General features: G+C 38.6%; 1 protein-coding gene and 1 long non-coding RNA gene across 2 annotated transcripts in view; one reads left to right on the forward strand and one right to left on the reverse strand.

Moving 5' to 3' along the window:
* LOC122661995 (zinc finger protein BRUTUS-like) overlaps nucleotides 1-15,340 on the forward strand; it is a 30,392-nt gene extending 15,052 nt beyond the window's left edge. The window contains exons 12-14 of the mRNA XM_043857530.1: nucleotides 24-83; nucleotides 14,783-14,854; nucleotides 14,948-15,340. Of these exons, the coding sequence (XP_043713465.1) occupies nucleotides 24-83; nucleotides 14,783-14,854; nucleotides 14,948-15,088 (273 nt within the window). The 3' untranslated portion in view covers nucleotides 15,089-15,340. The remainder of the gene's footprint in view (nucleotides 1-23; nucleotides 84-14,782; nucleotides 14,855-14,947) is intronic.
* Nucleotides 859-1,304, reverse strand: LOC122662002. Its single transcript, XR_006332953.1, has 3 exons — nucleotides 1,229-1,304; nucleotides 1,007-1,124; nucleotides 859-907 (listed from the first exon to the last, which is right to left on the reverse strand). It is a non-coding gene; the product is annotated as an uncharacterized LOC122662002 (long non-coding RNA).
* Nucleotides 15,341-17,545: the final 2,205 nt, after the last annotated feature.

Below are 17,545 nucleotides of genomic sequence, written 5' to 3' on the forward strand. Positions count from 1 at the left end.
TTTTCTCTTTCTATTGTGAATAGGTGTATACTTGCAGTCACTACACTTGTCCAATATGTAGCAAATCTTTGGGGGATATGGCGGTAAGAGATTTCTTCATATCATTTTCTGAAAAGAAAGAAAAAAAAAGAGATAATATTTTATTTTATTTTCCTTATTCTCTACTATGCATAGTTATGTTGACTTTGGATGTTATTCTGTTCCCTTTTCCCTTTTCCTTTCATCCCCAAAATAATAATTAGGACAATCAATTCATTGTCTGAATTTCTTTTTTTCCCCTTTTAATGTTAAGGCTGGATCACGAAGGACCTAGCCCCATGCAGGATCTTCTTGAACAAAGTTTAATGCTGGTTTGGTCTTCAAAACTAGGCAACAATTGATGAACTTGTGGCAAATATTCCTTAATCGATCGCAGAACTTGTAGTAGATCACACAGTGAAAATAAAAAAAGGGGATTTTCACGTACCTCCCCTGAGGTATCACATAATTACAAAAATACCCGTCAGTTTTGGGAAATTTCGCGTGCCCCCTTACTTATCTAAAAAGTTAGCACATGCCCCCATTCCGTTAGTGTATGACCAACAACGTTAAAATCAATGGGTAAAGTGACAAAAATGCCCTTGCAAGAAAAAAGAGAAAACCTGCAACTCATCCTCCCAAAATCGTTTAGGGTTTGAAATAAGGGAAGATGAGTTGCAGGTATCCTTTGCACACTCGATCAAGCTCATCCTTCAAACGGGCATTCTCAATCCTAAGGTGTTGCTCCTCCAAAGAGATATCGCCTAACATCGTCGGGCCACCACAGTTGGTGCAGATTGGGTTCCTCACGGCATCCCTAATCGACATATTCTCACAGCTTATTGTTCTGTTGCCTAAGTATTGAGTTCTTATGGCATTCCAGTTGGGTCTGGTTTATGTCATCATGAGATTATCAGTTCCATTACTTTACAGAACAAACATTGAAAAGACAAAAACTGAAGAGACAAGCCTCCTGCTTAGGTTTTACCTTCATCTGAGTGCGTCAGTTCTGAAACCAGAACATTACTTGCCTGGTTTCCAGGTTAAGCCTCGTGCTTAGTTCTAGCCTTTATTTCTCATTGGGATGAGGGCACTCCTTGAGGAGACTTCAAAGACAGAAACAACAGAGTAAGAAAGAAATCTCATCATCAAACACACTCAGGTGCAGAAATAAAGCTAAACGATAGAGAGATAGCATGAAAAATCTTACAATTCAAGCTCTTGGATTTGTTGTGGAGTGTGTCGGTGGTATCTCTTCTTCCTCAGTGGGTTATTGGCGTCCTAATTCAGCTAGGGGTTCCAATTTTCGGACAGATTAAAGATGAAACAAATAGCAAATCTCAAAGGAGTCAGATGAACCAGTACCATAGTTGATATTTTTGCTTTGCTTCCATAAATTTGTGGTTTGTTCCTGTTAGTTATATTGGGCCAGAATACCGTGGGGGTATTCTGGACTTTTTTCCTTTATTATTTGTTAGTTTCTTATGTGGTTTAATCCCACATTGCTTATGTAATTATTTTTACTATTTCATTATAGTTATAAATACAATGTGCTTGGGATGAACTAATCATCCAAGCATTAACCTAATTCAAATCTGTTTCTACATGGTATCAGAGCAGATTTCGAACTAGGGACACCAATTTTTCTCGGTTTTTGTTCTTCTTCTCTCTCTCGATCTTCTTCTCTTCTAGTTCTCTCCTTCTTCTCCCTTGTTCTTCATTCCCATATAGGGCAGCACTGATGAGGTAATCATGCGATCTAGTTGCTGCCCCCATTACCTCATTTATGACTTATAATTCTGTTCGATAGACTCCAATCAACACTGCTGCGATATTGGTTCTTCAGTTCCTTCTTGGAGATTGCTTCTACATCAGATACAAGGGCTCCTCTCCTCTCTTTGAAGACCAGAAGCTGCTGCAGAATTGTTGTTTTATTGGTTCAGAAATTATTCCTTAAGATTGAAGACTTCCTTGAGATCGATTCCTCCATTATCAGGGTTTTTTTCAAAACCTTGACATCTATCGATCTTAGGGTTACTGCTGCCCACTGTTGCTGATTTTTTGCAGGTGTTTTCTTTACTTATAAGGGCTCATATACTGATGCCGATTGGGCTGGTTCTCCTGACAGGAAATCTATCTCTGGCTATTGTTCCTTTGTGGGTGGAAACCTTGTCACATGGCGGAGCAAAAAGCAGAATGTTGTGGCAAGGTCTAGTGCTGAAGCCAAATTCCGCGCAATGGCACAAGGAATTTGTGAACTTCTGTGGCTTAGAGGGTTATTGCAGGATATTGGTGTTGCTGTCCATCTTCCAATGATGCTTTATTGTGACAATAAAGTGGCCATTAGTATTGCTCATAACCCTGTCCAACATGATCGCACGAAACATGTGGAGGTTGACCGACATTTCATCAAGGAGAAGCTTGAAGCTGGCCTCGTTTGTGTTCCCTTTGTGAAGTCTTCTGATCAGCTAGCTGATTTGTTCACTAAGGGATTGAGTAGCAAGCTGTTTCATCCTATCTTAGTCAAGTTGGGCATGCATGATATATATGCTCCAACTTGAGGGGGAGTGTTAGTTATATTGGGCCAGAATACCGTGGGGGTATTCTGGACTTTTTTCCTTTATTATTTTTTAGTTTCTTATGTGGTTTAATCCCACATTGCTTATGTAATTATTTTTACTATTTCATTATAGTTATAAATACAATGTGCTTGGGATGAACTAATCATCCAAGCATTAACCTAATTCAAATCTGTTTCTACAGTTCCTCATAAACCAAAAGCCCCATTTTGTTTTCAATAATTTTAATCCTTCTTGTATTAAACCGAATCAGAAAGGAAGGATACCTGCAACTCATCTTCCTTTTTTCAAACCCTAAACGATTTGGGGAAGATGAGTTGCAGGTTTTTTCTCTTTTTTCTTGCAAGGGCATTTTTGTCACTTTACCCATTGATTTTAACGTTGTTAGTCCAACACTAACGGAATGGGGGCATGTGTTAACTTTTTAGAAAATTTAGGGGGGGCATGCAAAATTTCCCAAAACTGATGGGTGTTTTTATAATTATGTGATACCTCAGGGGAGGTACGTGAAAATTTCCCAAAAAAAAAAAGTAGGAAAAAATAGAAGATAGGATAGTTTGGATTGAGCCTCTCACCGTACCTGTCTCTCACAGCTACATGGCTAACAGTCTAACACCACTCTTTTATTTATCTCATCATTGGCTGATCAATACAGCCTCTTGCCTTTGTTTATAACTAAAGCATGATTACAAATTGTAACTCCCCTTTTGGCTATTGAGAGGATTACAAATAGAAACCAAACAAAAATAGAAAATAAATCTAACTAAAAGGAAACAAAAACTGAAATAGAAACTTCAAAATAAAAGCTATTGAAGTATATTGAGCTCATAGGGAGAAGAGGATATCTCGATTAGAATATTCCATTATTCTAATTGAGATTCCCCTCCTTATGTGTTTCCTCTACTTATGTTTTTAGTTAGAGTTTCCCAGTTCTAGTTTGAGTCCTATTTTATTTTCTTTTTTCCTATTGTAATTTGGATTCCTAATATGATTAGGAATTCCCTTTTGATGTAATCTATTAAGTATAAATATAAACAGGGTGAGGGAGACTGTCAAGTTCGACAGTACTCCTCTCTTCTCCATCTTCTTCTCTCTCTCTCTTGGTTTTGGCTTCCTAGCAGTGCTCTTTGTTACATGGTAACAGAGCACAACCTTTAATTGGTTGTTCCTCTGCGATTCTAGTTTGAAGGTTTTCATTTAAGTTCTTCTTAAAGGGGTGCAGCACCCTATGCTGCATGTTACTACATACATAGTTATCATGGCGGTTAAGCGACCCAAGGCAGTGGGGAGGGACAAAATTCAAGGCGAAATCAACCAGGCGAACAAGGCGTCCAAGGCGCCTGGACGCCTAAGGCGCCGCCTTGACAACTATGACTACATATTAAACCTTCGATGGAGTTTTCAATTGAAAACTAGGGTTCTCTTACATACCTGGATGCTAGATCGATTGAAGATTTTCCTTCTCAAGCTGCGGTACTCTTTGATTACTATCCAAGGTTCGAAAACTCGGGTCTCGGAGCCATCTCGGCCCAGCAAAAAACCGAGTTGGGGAGATCTCGTCGAGTTTGTGCCTTTTTTTTTTCTCCGACTCGGAAGCCCATCTCGGTGGGTTTTAGACCTCTTTTGGGTCTGAAAATCGGTATATAGCCTATTTTAGGCCATTTAAACACAATGACATTATTAGATTTTGTAAAAACAAAGTCCAAATAGGAGTTTCATTTAGTGAGAAAGCAAGACAGACACTTATTCTAGAAACCAGGACAGACACAGGATAAACAGTCTTATTTATGCCTAATATCATTTAAGTAAATGAAATACTAGAAATAGTATTTCATTTACTTAAGATATTATTCATAAATAAGCAAATACCCCTATTTGAATCCAATAAAAATAGTTAAAAAATCAAATTCCAAAAGGAAAAAAGTCACTCCCCAGTTCAAGAACAAAAACTGGATTTTCGGCGGTAGGTGCAATTTTCAACTTTCTAATGCTGGGTTTTTTCTCAAATCTAAAAATTCCATAAATCTTAATATGGTAAAACATTGCTAAAAACCAAAAGTGCGGTAAAATATTCATTTGTTTTGATGTCCAAAAATATATTTTCATTCGAGAGCGATTTTGTGACATTGCAGCACACGAATTAAGTTTGACCGGTAAATAACTCCTTCAATATAAATCGGATTTAAGCAATCTTGTACTTGTTGGAAAGCTTTCAAAACATAGCTTTCCAACAAGTCCAAGATTGCTAAAATCTGATTTATATTGAAAGAGTTATGTACCGGTCAAACTTAATTCGGTGTGCGCGAATGCTGTCAAAATCGCTCTGAATGAAAATAATTTTTTGGACATCAAAACAAATGAATATTTTACCGCACTTTTGGTTTTTAGCAATGTTTTACCATAATAAGATTTATGGAATTTTTAGATTTGAGAAAAACCCCAGCATTAGAAAGTTGAAAATTACACCTATCGCCGAAAATCCAGTTTTTGTTCTTGAACTGGGGGGTTGACTTTTTTTCCTTTTGGAATTTTATTTTTTAACTATTTTTATTGGATTCAAATGGGGGTGTATTTGCTTATTTATGAATAATATCTTAAATAAATGAAATACAAATACAAAAGCATTTACTTAAATGATATTAGGCATACATAAGTGTCTGTCTTCTCTGTCTTGGTCCCTGGCATAGATAGATGTCTGTATCATGGTTTAAAGTATCGACTGATACGATATGATACGGACCGATACGATACGATACGATACGATACGGACCGATACGTATTGGTATCGGTCGATACCGATACGTCTCCTTTTTAAAAAAAAATGAACTGTCTCGAATTGTATCGAAATGTATTGACCAATACGGGCCGATACGATATGATAAGACTGATACGTATCGATACCATCGATACGTCCAGTAAAGGGTTCTGTGGGTGGTTTAATACGTATTGATACATATCGACCAATACGGCTTGATACATACCGATACGAACCGATACATACCAATACACACCGATACATACCGATACGTACCGATACCATCGATACATTCTATAAAAAAGCCATTTTCACTCACAGACTCGATACAACTCCTAATCTAACAAAAAAATGAAGGAAAACTCTCAACCAAAAGTCTAAAATCTTGCATTTAATCTTGGTTTTTCACACTTGTAAACTAAAAAACGAATCAAGGAGTGCTACAACATCATCCTTGCATCATCCAATACTCTTCATCACTATAGACGATTACAACATATAAGAAACCTCATCTTTTATAACAATTTCAATTTAATGCACTTGTTTGGTTATATATTATTCACCATTTTAGGTTTTATTCATGACACTCATTATATATTGTTTATTTATATCGTTTTTTGTTCCAAAAGTATATTTCCATGTGTATCTTAACCATTTCTATGCGTATCTATATTGTTCGATACGTATCTCCGAAACGATACGATACGATACGTCTCTTAAAATTACCCGACCGATACGATACCCGAAACCGATACTTTAAACCTTGGTCTGTATACCAAGAATTTCCAGCAAGATCTTTTAAGTTTCGTAGGCCATCTCGACTCGGGAAATTGGAAAACCGAGAATCTCGGCGAGATTTCTGATATTTCAGATCCAGTCAGTGGATCATTGTTGAAGACTGAAGTTTTCTTTACAAGGAGTCTTTGTTCTTAGTTCTACAGTGCCCTTGTCAGGGTTTTCTTTCTTCAATCGATCCAAATTTTGAGTTTTTGGATTCTGTTTCGCTTCTCCCAGAACAACACTCAGCTGTCTAATTCTTGCTGTTTTGAGTTGGTAAACTCTTGGGATTAATATTCCCCACTGTCGGGTGTGTTATTACTGGCTTACTGCTAATTTGGATTCATAAACCCTAATTCTGCTACTGCCAAGTGTGCTGCTGCTGCTCTGGTTATTATTTCTGATATTTTAGGGTTCTTAAATCCTAACTCTGGTACTGCCAAGTGTGCCACTGCTGTTCTGGTTATTACTACTGCTTCTTTTAGGGTTTCTGTTTTTTAAGCCCTAATATTGGCTCTGGCGAAAGTACTGCTACTGGTTTTGGTTATCACAACCTAACTTTGCTACTGCTGAATATACTGCTGCTTTTTTGGGGTTATTTGAAACCACCAACGGACAATGTCCAAGTTCAGATAACTACTATTAAACTCTCTGGAGTTTCAAATTATTTATTGTGGGCCCAGGCAGTGCAAGCTTACATACATGCCAAGGGCAAACTAAAATACATTACAAATGATCCTCCTGATCGTGATCCTAAGGACCCAACCACAATCACAGCTCATGATGAGTGGATAAAATTCTATTATCAAGATATGGTTATGGAACAGTATTGAACCTGCTATCGCCTTCAATCTGATGTTTCACACACTTGCTAAGGATGTCTAGAATGACTTGCGTGAAAGCTTCTCTTAAGAAAGGAATATCTCCCATATGTATGATCTCTGTGAGAAACTTTTTACTTTCCAACACTAAAATAAAACCTTGAATGAATATTTTGCCAGTTATAAGGGCATGGTTTAAGAACTCCAGCCAGATACATCAGCCTCTGACTACCAATCTGGATTAGTTGAAACAACAAAGAGCTAAGTTCCATCTTGCAAAATTCCTAGCTGGACTACATTCTGTCTACCAATCTGTGAAGACTTAGTTGCTCACAGGGGAGAAGGTCCCTTCTCTCAATGAGGTTTTTGTTGCAAATCGTGGACGAGGATGTGGTCGTGGCCAATTTAGAGGCCGTGGCCCGTGACACTAGTTGGCAAGGTACATGCCATCAAACCGTTGAAAAATCTTCCTGCCAGTGCTCTTATTATGACAAACCAAATCAGCCTGTTGGGCCAAGCATGGAAAACCTGAGTGGGCGAATGAACTAGCCAATGCTGCCATGACTGACACTACTATTGAGAAACCTACCAATGAAATGAATCAAGGTTCTAGTATTTCATGATCTGTGTCTCGTGATGATTACAACCAGCTAGTCAAACACCTCCAACAACTTGAAGCTGAATTTGCCTCCACCTCTACCGTTACCCTAGCCTATAAAGGTAACTATGCTTTTTATCCTTCCTCTACTTCATGACTTATTGATTCAGGTGCTTCATGTCACATGACTGGTAAGTCAAGTTATTTTCTTCAATAAATCACGTTTATACTTCTTCCAATGTTATCCTTGCTAATGGATCCTCTACTTAGGTAGCTAGTCATGGAACTATCTCTCCAACATCCTCCATGAACTTCTCTCCTGTTCTTCATGTTGCTAAATTACCTTCAAGTGTTTTATCTGTCAGTCAACTTACTAAATCTCTTAACTGTTCGGTAACTTTCTATCCTTATTGTGTTTTTTGGGACCTTCAGACAAGGAAGATGATTGGTGGAGGGCTTGAGCGCGATGGGTTGTAATACCTGGATGGCACTGGACCTTCCACTGTTGCTACATCCACTACCATACCATTTTCCATGCAATGGCATCTACGCCTTGGTCACCCATCTCTACCTAAACTCCAATTAATGGTTCCTAGTTGCAAGTCCACATCATAGTTTGAGAACTCGCGAGATCTCGGCAAGTTTCTTAGTTTTTTGAGAAACCGAGACGAGGTGGGATACGATACAAAATAATACAAGATCTCAGCGAGATCTTGGATCTCGGGTTGACCCATGGAAATGACCCATCTACTATGTATTTACTTACCTAACTCGACAGAACTCGACATATCTCGGCGAGATCTCGGATCTCGGGTCAAGATCTAGGGTTGACCCATGGAAATGACCCACCTACTATGTATTTACTTACCTAACTCGACAGAACTCTTATATGCTTGCTGTGGAGCACTATATGCAACATTACAACAACATTATGTCATGGGAAGACTATGTGACACTAGCGGGGACTGAATACTTGATTCAATGTCATTTTATGTGATGATAGTTGTAACATTGTTAAACAGTTTGATGTATCACTTTAACATTTCTAATTCTTATTTAAGTTGTTTAGCTTTTAATTGAATGTTTTGCTTGCTTTTTATTACTAAATTATGTGTAGAGTAGGGTATTTTAGTACGTCATCGCCTACCAACCTATGGTCCGAATTGAAACTCATATTTGGACTTTGTTTTTGTAAAATCTGATAGTGCCATTATGTTTAAATGGCTTAAAATAGGCTGAATATCAAGTTTCAGACCTAAACTAGGTCTAAAACCCACTGAGTTGAGGCTTTGAGTAGAAAAAAAATGCATCAACTCCACGAGATCTCGCGGAGATCTCGACTCGACTCGGTTTTTCCAAGGGCCGAGTTGGTACCGAGACCTGAGTTTTAGTACCTTGGTCCACAACTTGCCTTGAATGTGAAGCTTGTGAACTAGGCAAACATTATCATGCCTCTTTTCCTGCTCGGACTATACCTAGAAGTTCTTCATTGTTTTCTTTAGTTCATTCTGAAATTTGGGGTCCATGTTGAGTTCATAATAGGTTAGGATTTTCTTATTTTGCTAGTTTTGTGGACGATTATTCCCGTTCTACTTGGGTTTATTTGTGGAAGGTTCGGACTCAATTTCTTACTATATTTAAAATTTTTTTATCAACAAATAAAAACTAAATTTGACACATCTATAAAAATTTTTTCGTTCTGATAATGCTCTTGAGTACACTCAAACCGAGATTTCTGATTTTTGCCTCACTTATAGTATTATTCACTAAATTAGTGTCTCGTACACTCCACAACAAAATGGAGTGGTCGAACAAAAAAAATCAGCACTTACTCGAAGTTGCTCGGTCCATTATGCTCCACATGAATCTCCCCAAACATTTTTGGTGTGATGCCGTCCTTACTGCTTGTTACCTTATTAATCGTATGTCATCCTCGGTTTTACATAATAAAATTCCTTTTTCTATTCTTTACGCTGATAGTTCTTTATTTCCTTCTCCACCACGTGTTTTTTGGTTGTATGTATTTTATTCATATTTTTCATCTTGCCATTGATAAATTATACCCTCGGTCTATTAAATGTATTTTTTTTTGTTACTCTCGTACTCAAAAAGAGTATTAATGTTTTGATCCAATTTCTAATAAACAATTTATTAGTGCTGATGTCACCTTTTTTGAAAATACTCATTATTTTTCTCGTACTTCTATATCGTCCACAGTGCACCATGAAGATCTTCTAGGTCCACCAATACCTGTCCCCATTCCCATCACATCACCAGTTCAAGTCTATCAATGTCTCCGACGTCGACCATTGACTGTATCATCGACCACCACTCCTATACCAGCCTCCACTGCCTCGACCACTGTACTTGGTCCATTATACACTGTACCTACTGTCCCGGACTTGCCATTTGCTACAGTGGACAACGATCATCCCAACACTCAATCTGACTTTGATGCTGAAGGCTCCATCAACTTACCCATTGTTGTCCGTAAAGGTACTCGATCTTTGTACTTACAAGCGCCATAAATCCTTAATTGTTTATCCTATTGAGCAGTATGTTTCCATTTCACATCTTCCTTCCCAGTATCACCCACTTGGTTCTGCTTTATCTACTAACTTTATACCTAAAACCCACCATGAGGCATTCTCTCACTCTGGTTGGAAGGCTGTCATGGATACCGAGATGGATGCTTTATTATTTAGAAATACTTGGACTCTGGTTTCATTACCTACTGGGAAGGATCTTTTTAAGTGTTAGTGGGTTTATACTATCCAATACAATCCGGATGGTTCTGTTTAGCCGCTTGGTTACGAAGGGCTATACTCAAACATATTGTGTTGATTACTTTGAGACTTTCTCTCCTGTTGCTCGCCTGAATTCTGTCCGTACCTTATTTCTTTGGTTGTTAATTTTGATTGGCCCTTATATCAGATGGTTATCAAAAATTCTTTTCTTTATGATGATCTTCAAGAGGAGGTTTATGTGGAGCAACCTCCAGGGTATGTTGCTCAGGGGGAGCGTTCTACCAAGGTTTGCAAGCTTCGTAAGGCAATTTATGGGTTGAAACAATCTCCAATAGCATCGTTTGATAAATTCAGCTCCATTGTCACTCAGGTTGGGTTCTGATAGTGTTATTCTGATTATTCTGTCTTTGTTCGCCGTCAGAGTTCAAAGGTGGTGGTGATGGTAGTCTATGTGGATGGCATTATTATATCTTGTAATAATGCTTCTGGTATTGCCCAAGTTAAATCATATCTTCATCAGCATTTTCAGATGAAAGACTTGGGTGTTCTCAAGTATTTTCTTGGTATTGAAGTTTTACAAAGCAAGAAAGGTGTTAGCTATCTCAAAGAAAATATGTCCTTGACCTTTTGATTGACACTGGAATGCTTGCTTCCAAACCAACAGGGACTCCCATGGATCCCCATAAAAAACTTGGGTTCATTGAGAGCAAGGATTTTTCAGATGTTCATCGATATAGAAGATTGGTTGGAAAACTTATTTATCTTATTGTCACTCGCTCAGATATATCTTTTGCCGTTGGAGTTATTAGTCAATTTATGCAACGTCCAAAGAAAATTCACTGGGATGTTGCTTGCTGTGTGTTGCGATATCTAAAAAGTGCTCCTGGTAAGGGTCTTATTTATCGGCCTAATCAAAATGCTAATTTGGTTGGGTTTTCTGATGCTGATTGGGCTGGTGGTGATGGTGATAGTCATTCTACTACTAGTTATTGTACCTTTGTGGGTGGTAATTTGGTCACCTGGAAAAGCAAGAAACAAACCACCGTTGCTCAATCGAGTGTTGAGGCTGAATATCGGGCAATGACACATACTACAACTGAGTTGATGTGGGTAAAATCTTTTCTCTAGGAATAAGGATTTCCCATCACTCAACATATGCAGATGTTTTGTGATAATCAATCTACTATCTATATTGCAAGTAATCCTGCATTTTATGAGAAGACCAAGCACATTGAGGTTGATTGTCACTTTGTTCGGAATGCCGTTATGAAGAAGTTGATTTCTACACCATTTGTATCTAGTACCAATAAACTTGGTGATATGTTTACCAAGCCGTTGTATGGACCTGCTTTTCGTAGAAGTTGTTCCAAGTTGAGTCTAGGTGATTTGTACGCTCCAGCTTGTGGGGGAGTGTTGAAGTATATCGAGATCATAGAGAGAAGAGGATATCTTGATTAGAATATTCCATTATTCTAATCTAGATTCCCCTCCTTATGTTTTTAGTTAGAGTTAGTTTCTTAGTTCTAGTTTGAGTTCTATTTTATTTTCTATTTTCCTATTGTAATTTGGATTCCTAATATGATTAGGAATTCCCTCTTGATGTAATCTATTAAGTATAAATATAAATAGGGTGAGGGAGACTGTCAAGTTCGACAGTTCTCTTCTCTTCTCCATCTTCTTCTCTCTCTCGGTTCTGGTTTCTTAGCAGTGCTCTTTGTTCCAAAAGCTAAGCTTATTTAGCAGCTCTTTGTTACAAAAGTTAAGCCTACTTTCTAAATCTGAAATTAGAAACTAGTACTATCTAACTTGCTAAAAAAAAAACACTTGCTAAAACTGAATTTAGAAACTATTTAATCTCAAACTAAAAATAGAACCAAGGTAAACTAACATAGCTAAACAAAAATAGGAGCAAAGCTGTCCATATCTTGTACTACATGCAAGCTGTCCATATGTGCCTCCAAATCACTATTCACATGAACAGTAACCCGGATACTGTTCATGTGAACAGTAACTTTATTTTTTCTTGTCTTGGTCCCTTCTCTTCTTCGTGCTTGTATCTGGAGTGGGTCTGCCTTATGTGATGCTCCATCGAAGCTACAAAAACCTGCCACACCATCAGACCCAGCTGCCTCTCGTAGCAGTTGAATCCCACAACTACACTAGGCTGGTTTTGGGGCTTGTTCCTATGGACTGCTGCTACACATGGACCTTTGATCTACATCAGCTCTCCCCATCTTGAAACAAAACTCGTCCACGAGTTTAGTGGAGTTATCGAATCAATCTTGCATGATGAATCTTCAATTGGAAGTAGAATGCAACAACCGTCGATCATGTCTACAGCCTCTCCTTAGCTCTGATACCAAATAATGTAAGGCTGGATCACGAAGGACCTAGCCCCAAGCAGGATCTTCTTGAACAAAGTTTAATTCTGGTTTGGTCTTCAAAACTAGGCAACAATTGATGAACTTGTAGCAAATATTTCTTAATCGATCGCAGAACTTGTAGCAGATCACACAATAAAAAAAAAAAAAAAGGAAAATATGATAGAAGGATAGTTTGGATTGAGCCTGTCACTCTCTCCCAGGTCTCTCACCCACGGCCTCTCACACGAGCTATCTCTCACAGCTACATGGCTAACAACCACACTTTTTTTTTAATCTCATCATTGGCTGATCAATACGGCCTCTTGCCTTTATTTATAACTAAAGCTTGATTACAAACAGTAACTCCCCTTTTGACTATTGGGAGGATTACAAAATAGAAACTAAATCTAACTAAAAGGAAACAAAGGACTGAAATAGAAACTTAAGAAAATAAAAACTTCTAATTAAAAGTTAACCCTACTTTCTAAATCTGAAATTAGAAACTAGTACTAACTTGTTAAAACTGAATTTAGAAACTATCTAATCTCCTATTACAACCAAACTGGAAACTTAAAATAGAAACAAGGTAAACTCAAAAATAGGAACAAAGCTGTCCATATCTTGTACTCCATGCAAGCTGTCCATATGGCCCCCAAATCAATCACTGTTCACTTGAACTGTAACATGTGAATAGTAACTCGGGTACTGTTCATGCGAACAGTAACATTTTTTTTTTTAATAAAAATGCCCCCTTCTCTTCCTCCATGCTTTTTATCTGGAGTGGGGCTGCCTTATGTGATGCTCCATTGAACCAACAAAAACCTGCCACATCATCAGCCCAGGCTGCCTCTCACAGCAGTTGAATCCCACAACTACACTAGGCTGGTTTTGAGGTTTGTTTGTACGGCTACACATGGACCTTTGATCTACATCACCTTTTCCTTAATGTGTGTTATTTGATGTTTTATTATTCACCTTATTAGTTATTTGCGCCACCTGATTGGAGAGAAATGATCCATGTAGCCGACCCTATTTAGTTGTGATAAGGCTGAGTTCAGCTGAGTTGAGTTATTTGCACCACCTACTTGAGTTTATGTAGGGGCAGTTATTAATATTGCATCCAAATATTGATGTCAGAATATTCAGGTTTATCGTGGTCCCTCAGGTTGACAAACAACCACATACATCTATACAATGGACAAATGTATATGATAGATCTGTAATTCAATCATAATCATGGAACTTTTGTACTTAATTCATGAATCTAGATTTTACGAGTAGCCTCCTCTTGAAGGCATTCAGGCCAAACTGATCAGAGTCCTGTAGTTAGCTAAGGCTTCAAGCTTACCCTTGCAGAGCTGCAGATCGAGTTATGTGCAGGCTGCATGGGCTGGTTGGGCCTTTGCTGCTTGAGGTTTAGTTTGTGATGGGATTGGACCAGTTCTGTCTGTGCCAAGAGTTTAGTCCAGTTTATAATTATGTACTTCAACTAAAATGTACTTAAAATAATGTAATGGAAGCAAATAGTGACAGGCACAAAACCTGAAACTTCCTTCTCATCTTTTCCAGCCCAGCCCAACCCAACCCAAATCAAATGAAACCTCCCTATTCAGTTTTCTCAGCCAATTCATCTATCTTCAATAGTAATTATTGTGTGGGTCTGTACGCTCTTGCTTGTATGTGTGTACCCAAAAGGGGGGGGGGGGGGAGATAGGTCAGTTATACTAAGCCAACTGTCATCTTTGGTATGTCTGGTGATATCTTAGGTAGCGTTTGGTATGCATTGTAGGTCGATTTCGCATTCTCGGGTGATAAAATAGTTGTTTTTATCATCCGAGAATGCAAAATTGACCTAGAATGCACTCCAAGAATGCATACCAAACACAGCCAACACAGCCTTAGTGTGTTTGTGCACATTGTATCTTATAGCATTGTGCTTCTGTTTTTGTTGTTCTATTTTTAGGTTTCTTAATAGTGGGTAGAGGTTTCCCAATAAATTGATGTAGGGTAGTATGCTTCCCTACATGTGGGAAAAGAAAATGTTGAGGAAAGAGGTTTATGGGGATATATTCTATTCATCCATTTAGGTAGCACAGATCTCTAAAAGATTATCAACCCATCCAGGTGTATTTTGGCATGCTTGATGCTTTGTTAGCTGCTGAGGAGCTTCCAGAAGAATACAAGGATCGCTGTCAGGTACCTTTGCTGACATAAATTTTTCTCTGGCTTCTTTGAACCTCTCCTTCCTTTATTAAGGAGAATGCTAATTAGTGATGTTTGGTAATCCAGGATATTCTGTGCAACGATTGTGGTAAAAAGGGAATGGCACGCTTTCACTGGTTGTATCATAAATGTGGATTTTGTGGATCATACAACACCCGGGTAATCAAAAGTGATTCAGCAATTTCCAACTGCTCAACATCAAATTAGTATGTGTATGTGTGGTTCTGGGTTGAAGGGGTAATCTGGTTTATCTCTAGGTTGTTCGAGGTGTGTAAATATTCTTCCCAACAACAGCAACACAAGCTGAGTTTTGTAAGGTTCGTTGTACTAACAGTGAAATAAGTTTTTCTATGTTTAGTAAAGCCACCAGGAGCCGTATCACCTGAGGTAGTTTTATTGCCATTTAAGATTCATGGAAAAATGAAGTTGGTAAAGAATTGAAAGATCAAGAAACAAAGGCTTTATGCCCACGCGTTGGTTCATATAGCATCTGTTACTACACTTCTCAATTTTCTTTTTAATCATAACCACAAGGGGTTTTCTTGTTCGACATTTACACCATGCCCCTCTTCTATTGATACAAGATTCCATGGCTCAGATGGGAAACAAGCTCCCACTGTGTTAATGAGATAGCAAGATTCACTCAGTGACCAGCCAAGCCCTCTCTTCAACCTAACCCCTCTTGGGTTTTTGGTGAGCACAATAATTTAGCTTGATTAAGTTGTTATTAACCTGATCTGATTGCCATTCATTTTTCTTGGAAGTTTTTTTTTTTTTTGGATAACGGATTGTAACATACCATGTAGACCAGGGTTTTAAGAATTGGGAATCGGATCAGTGAATCGGCTGAGACTTATCCGATTGCCACCGATCTGGCATGTCCAATTCACATCCAAAAACCCTAGAAATTCTCATTCTAGGGTTTTAACCACTGATGCGAACCGATTCTGATCCCATCCGGATTGGAATCGCCAATGATCAATTTTTTCCTCGGTTCTGTGTTTTAAAAGCCTGATATAGACCATGATGAGATCAGAAAAGCAATAGTCAATATACCCGTGCAGATCAAGAGAAAAGGAAGAAAGAAGAGAATAGAGAAGAAAAGAGAGGTTGATCGAATAAGGTATTAAGATCCATAAACCGCAGCAATAGGTCAGCTTTTAAAAACTCGGAATCAGGATCCGGTTTTAAAAGCCCGGGATCGGAATTGGAATTGGATGGGGATCGATGGATCTCGATTTTTCCTCCTCTCTCTCTTTCTCCACAACAGCAGGGTCTCGTCCCCTCTCTGAAACTTGTAAAATGAGGGGGGTAGGGGGTGGCCCTCTATTTATAAGGCCAAATGTGCAGTATCTCAGAGCATCTCTACGCGGTATCTCAGAATTGTGCCATGTGGTACCCCTGAATTAGTTTTTTTTTTGGTAAATAGAGGAACTTTATTAAGAAGTATCACACTATCATGCTACATCTCAAGGTTGGAGAGCAAATATAACTCACGCAACCAAGGAGAGGATACATGCCAAACTGTCGAGCATGTAAGCGACATAGCCATCCGGGCCAGGGAGTCAGCCACAGTGTTGATCTCCCTTGGAACAAAACTGAAAATACAAGATGTGAACAGAGATGATAAATGAGAAATATCATTTACTATAGGGCGTATCTGCAACGGCGAAGGTGTGTTTCCATCCAATAGGAACCCGATAAGATTTAACTTATCAGATTCGATGTCAACTAGCATATGTCCTGAAGAATGCATATCCATCAAGCAATGTCATATAGCCAATGCTTCTCCTGTCAAGACATCAGTAAAGTTGAGTGGAGTCGACATAGCCCGAAGTATCGAACCAGAATAATCTCGCCAAACATAACCAAGACCGCTTGAAGTAGAGTCCAACGCCAAGCTTGCATCGCAGTTACATTTTATGTAACCAGGTTCTAGTGGCTGCCATTGTTGCTGTACAGCAATATGATCAACAGATGCATCACTTAAATTGTTTGTATCCCCATAAACTCCATGAAAGCCTTATTTGCTGCAAAGATCACCTCTTTTGGTTTCCATAAGCGATGACCAAAAACACAGTCATTACGAGAAAGCCATAGGTACCAACAGGGAAAACACATTTGGGTAATTATAGAACGAGACTCCTTCTTCCCCAAATATGTGAGTGTTCGCCAACTATAGATCCAATGACCAATAGAAGAAAGTGAGGTTGCAGGCATAGTGCAACCAATATTATTACCAAACCACACTTCCCTTGAAAAATTACATAAAAAAAGAATGTGCACAGGCGTTTCTAGATCACCACAACGAATGCAAATAGGTTCCACACGAATATTACGATGCTGGAATGTATCACCAGTGGCAAGGCCAGCAACACACCCTCCAAAGGAAACGTTGGATCTTAGGTGTAGTTCGACAGTTCCAAATGGATTTCCAAACAGAAGGGGGAACCAATTCCCAAGAATAAACTCTTGAAGAAGTAGCAGAATCATGAGCGTTCAAAGAATCATAATTTGTTAACATATGATATGCACTACTGATAAACCCAAATTCATATGGACTAATCAGAAGCTACCACACGTCCCGGGCCAACAAGGTGGGCAGGCTCAGAACCAGTGGAGAACCAGGTAGGTGAGGACCGAGGACGATGGGCACAGACCAAC

Source organism: Telopea speciosissima, chromosome 1 (assembly GCF_018873765.1).
Source record: "Telopea speciosissima isolate NSW1024214 ecotype Mountain lineage chromosome 1, Tspe_v1, whole genome shotgun sequence".
Lineage (NCBI taxonomy): Eukaryota > Viridiplantae > Streptophyta > Magnoliopsida > Proteales > Proteaceae > Telopea > Telopea speciosissima.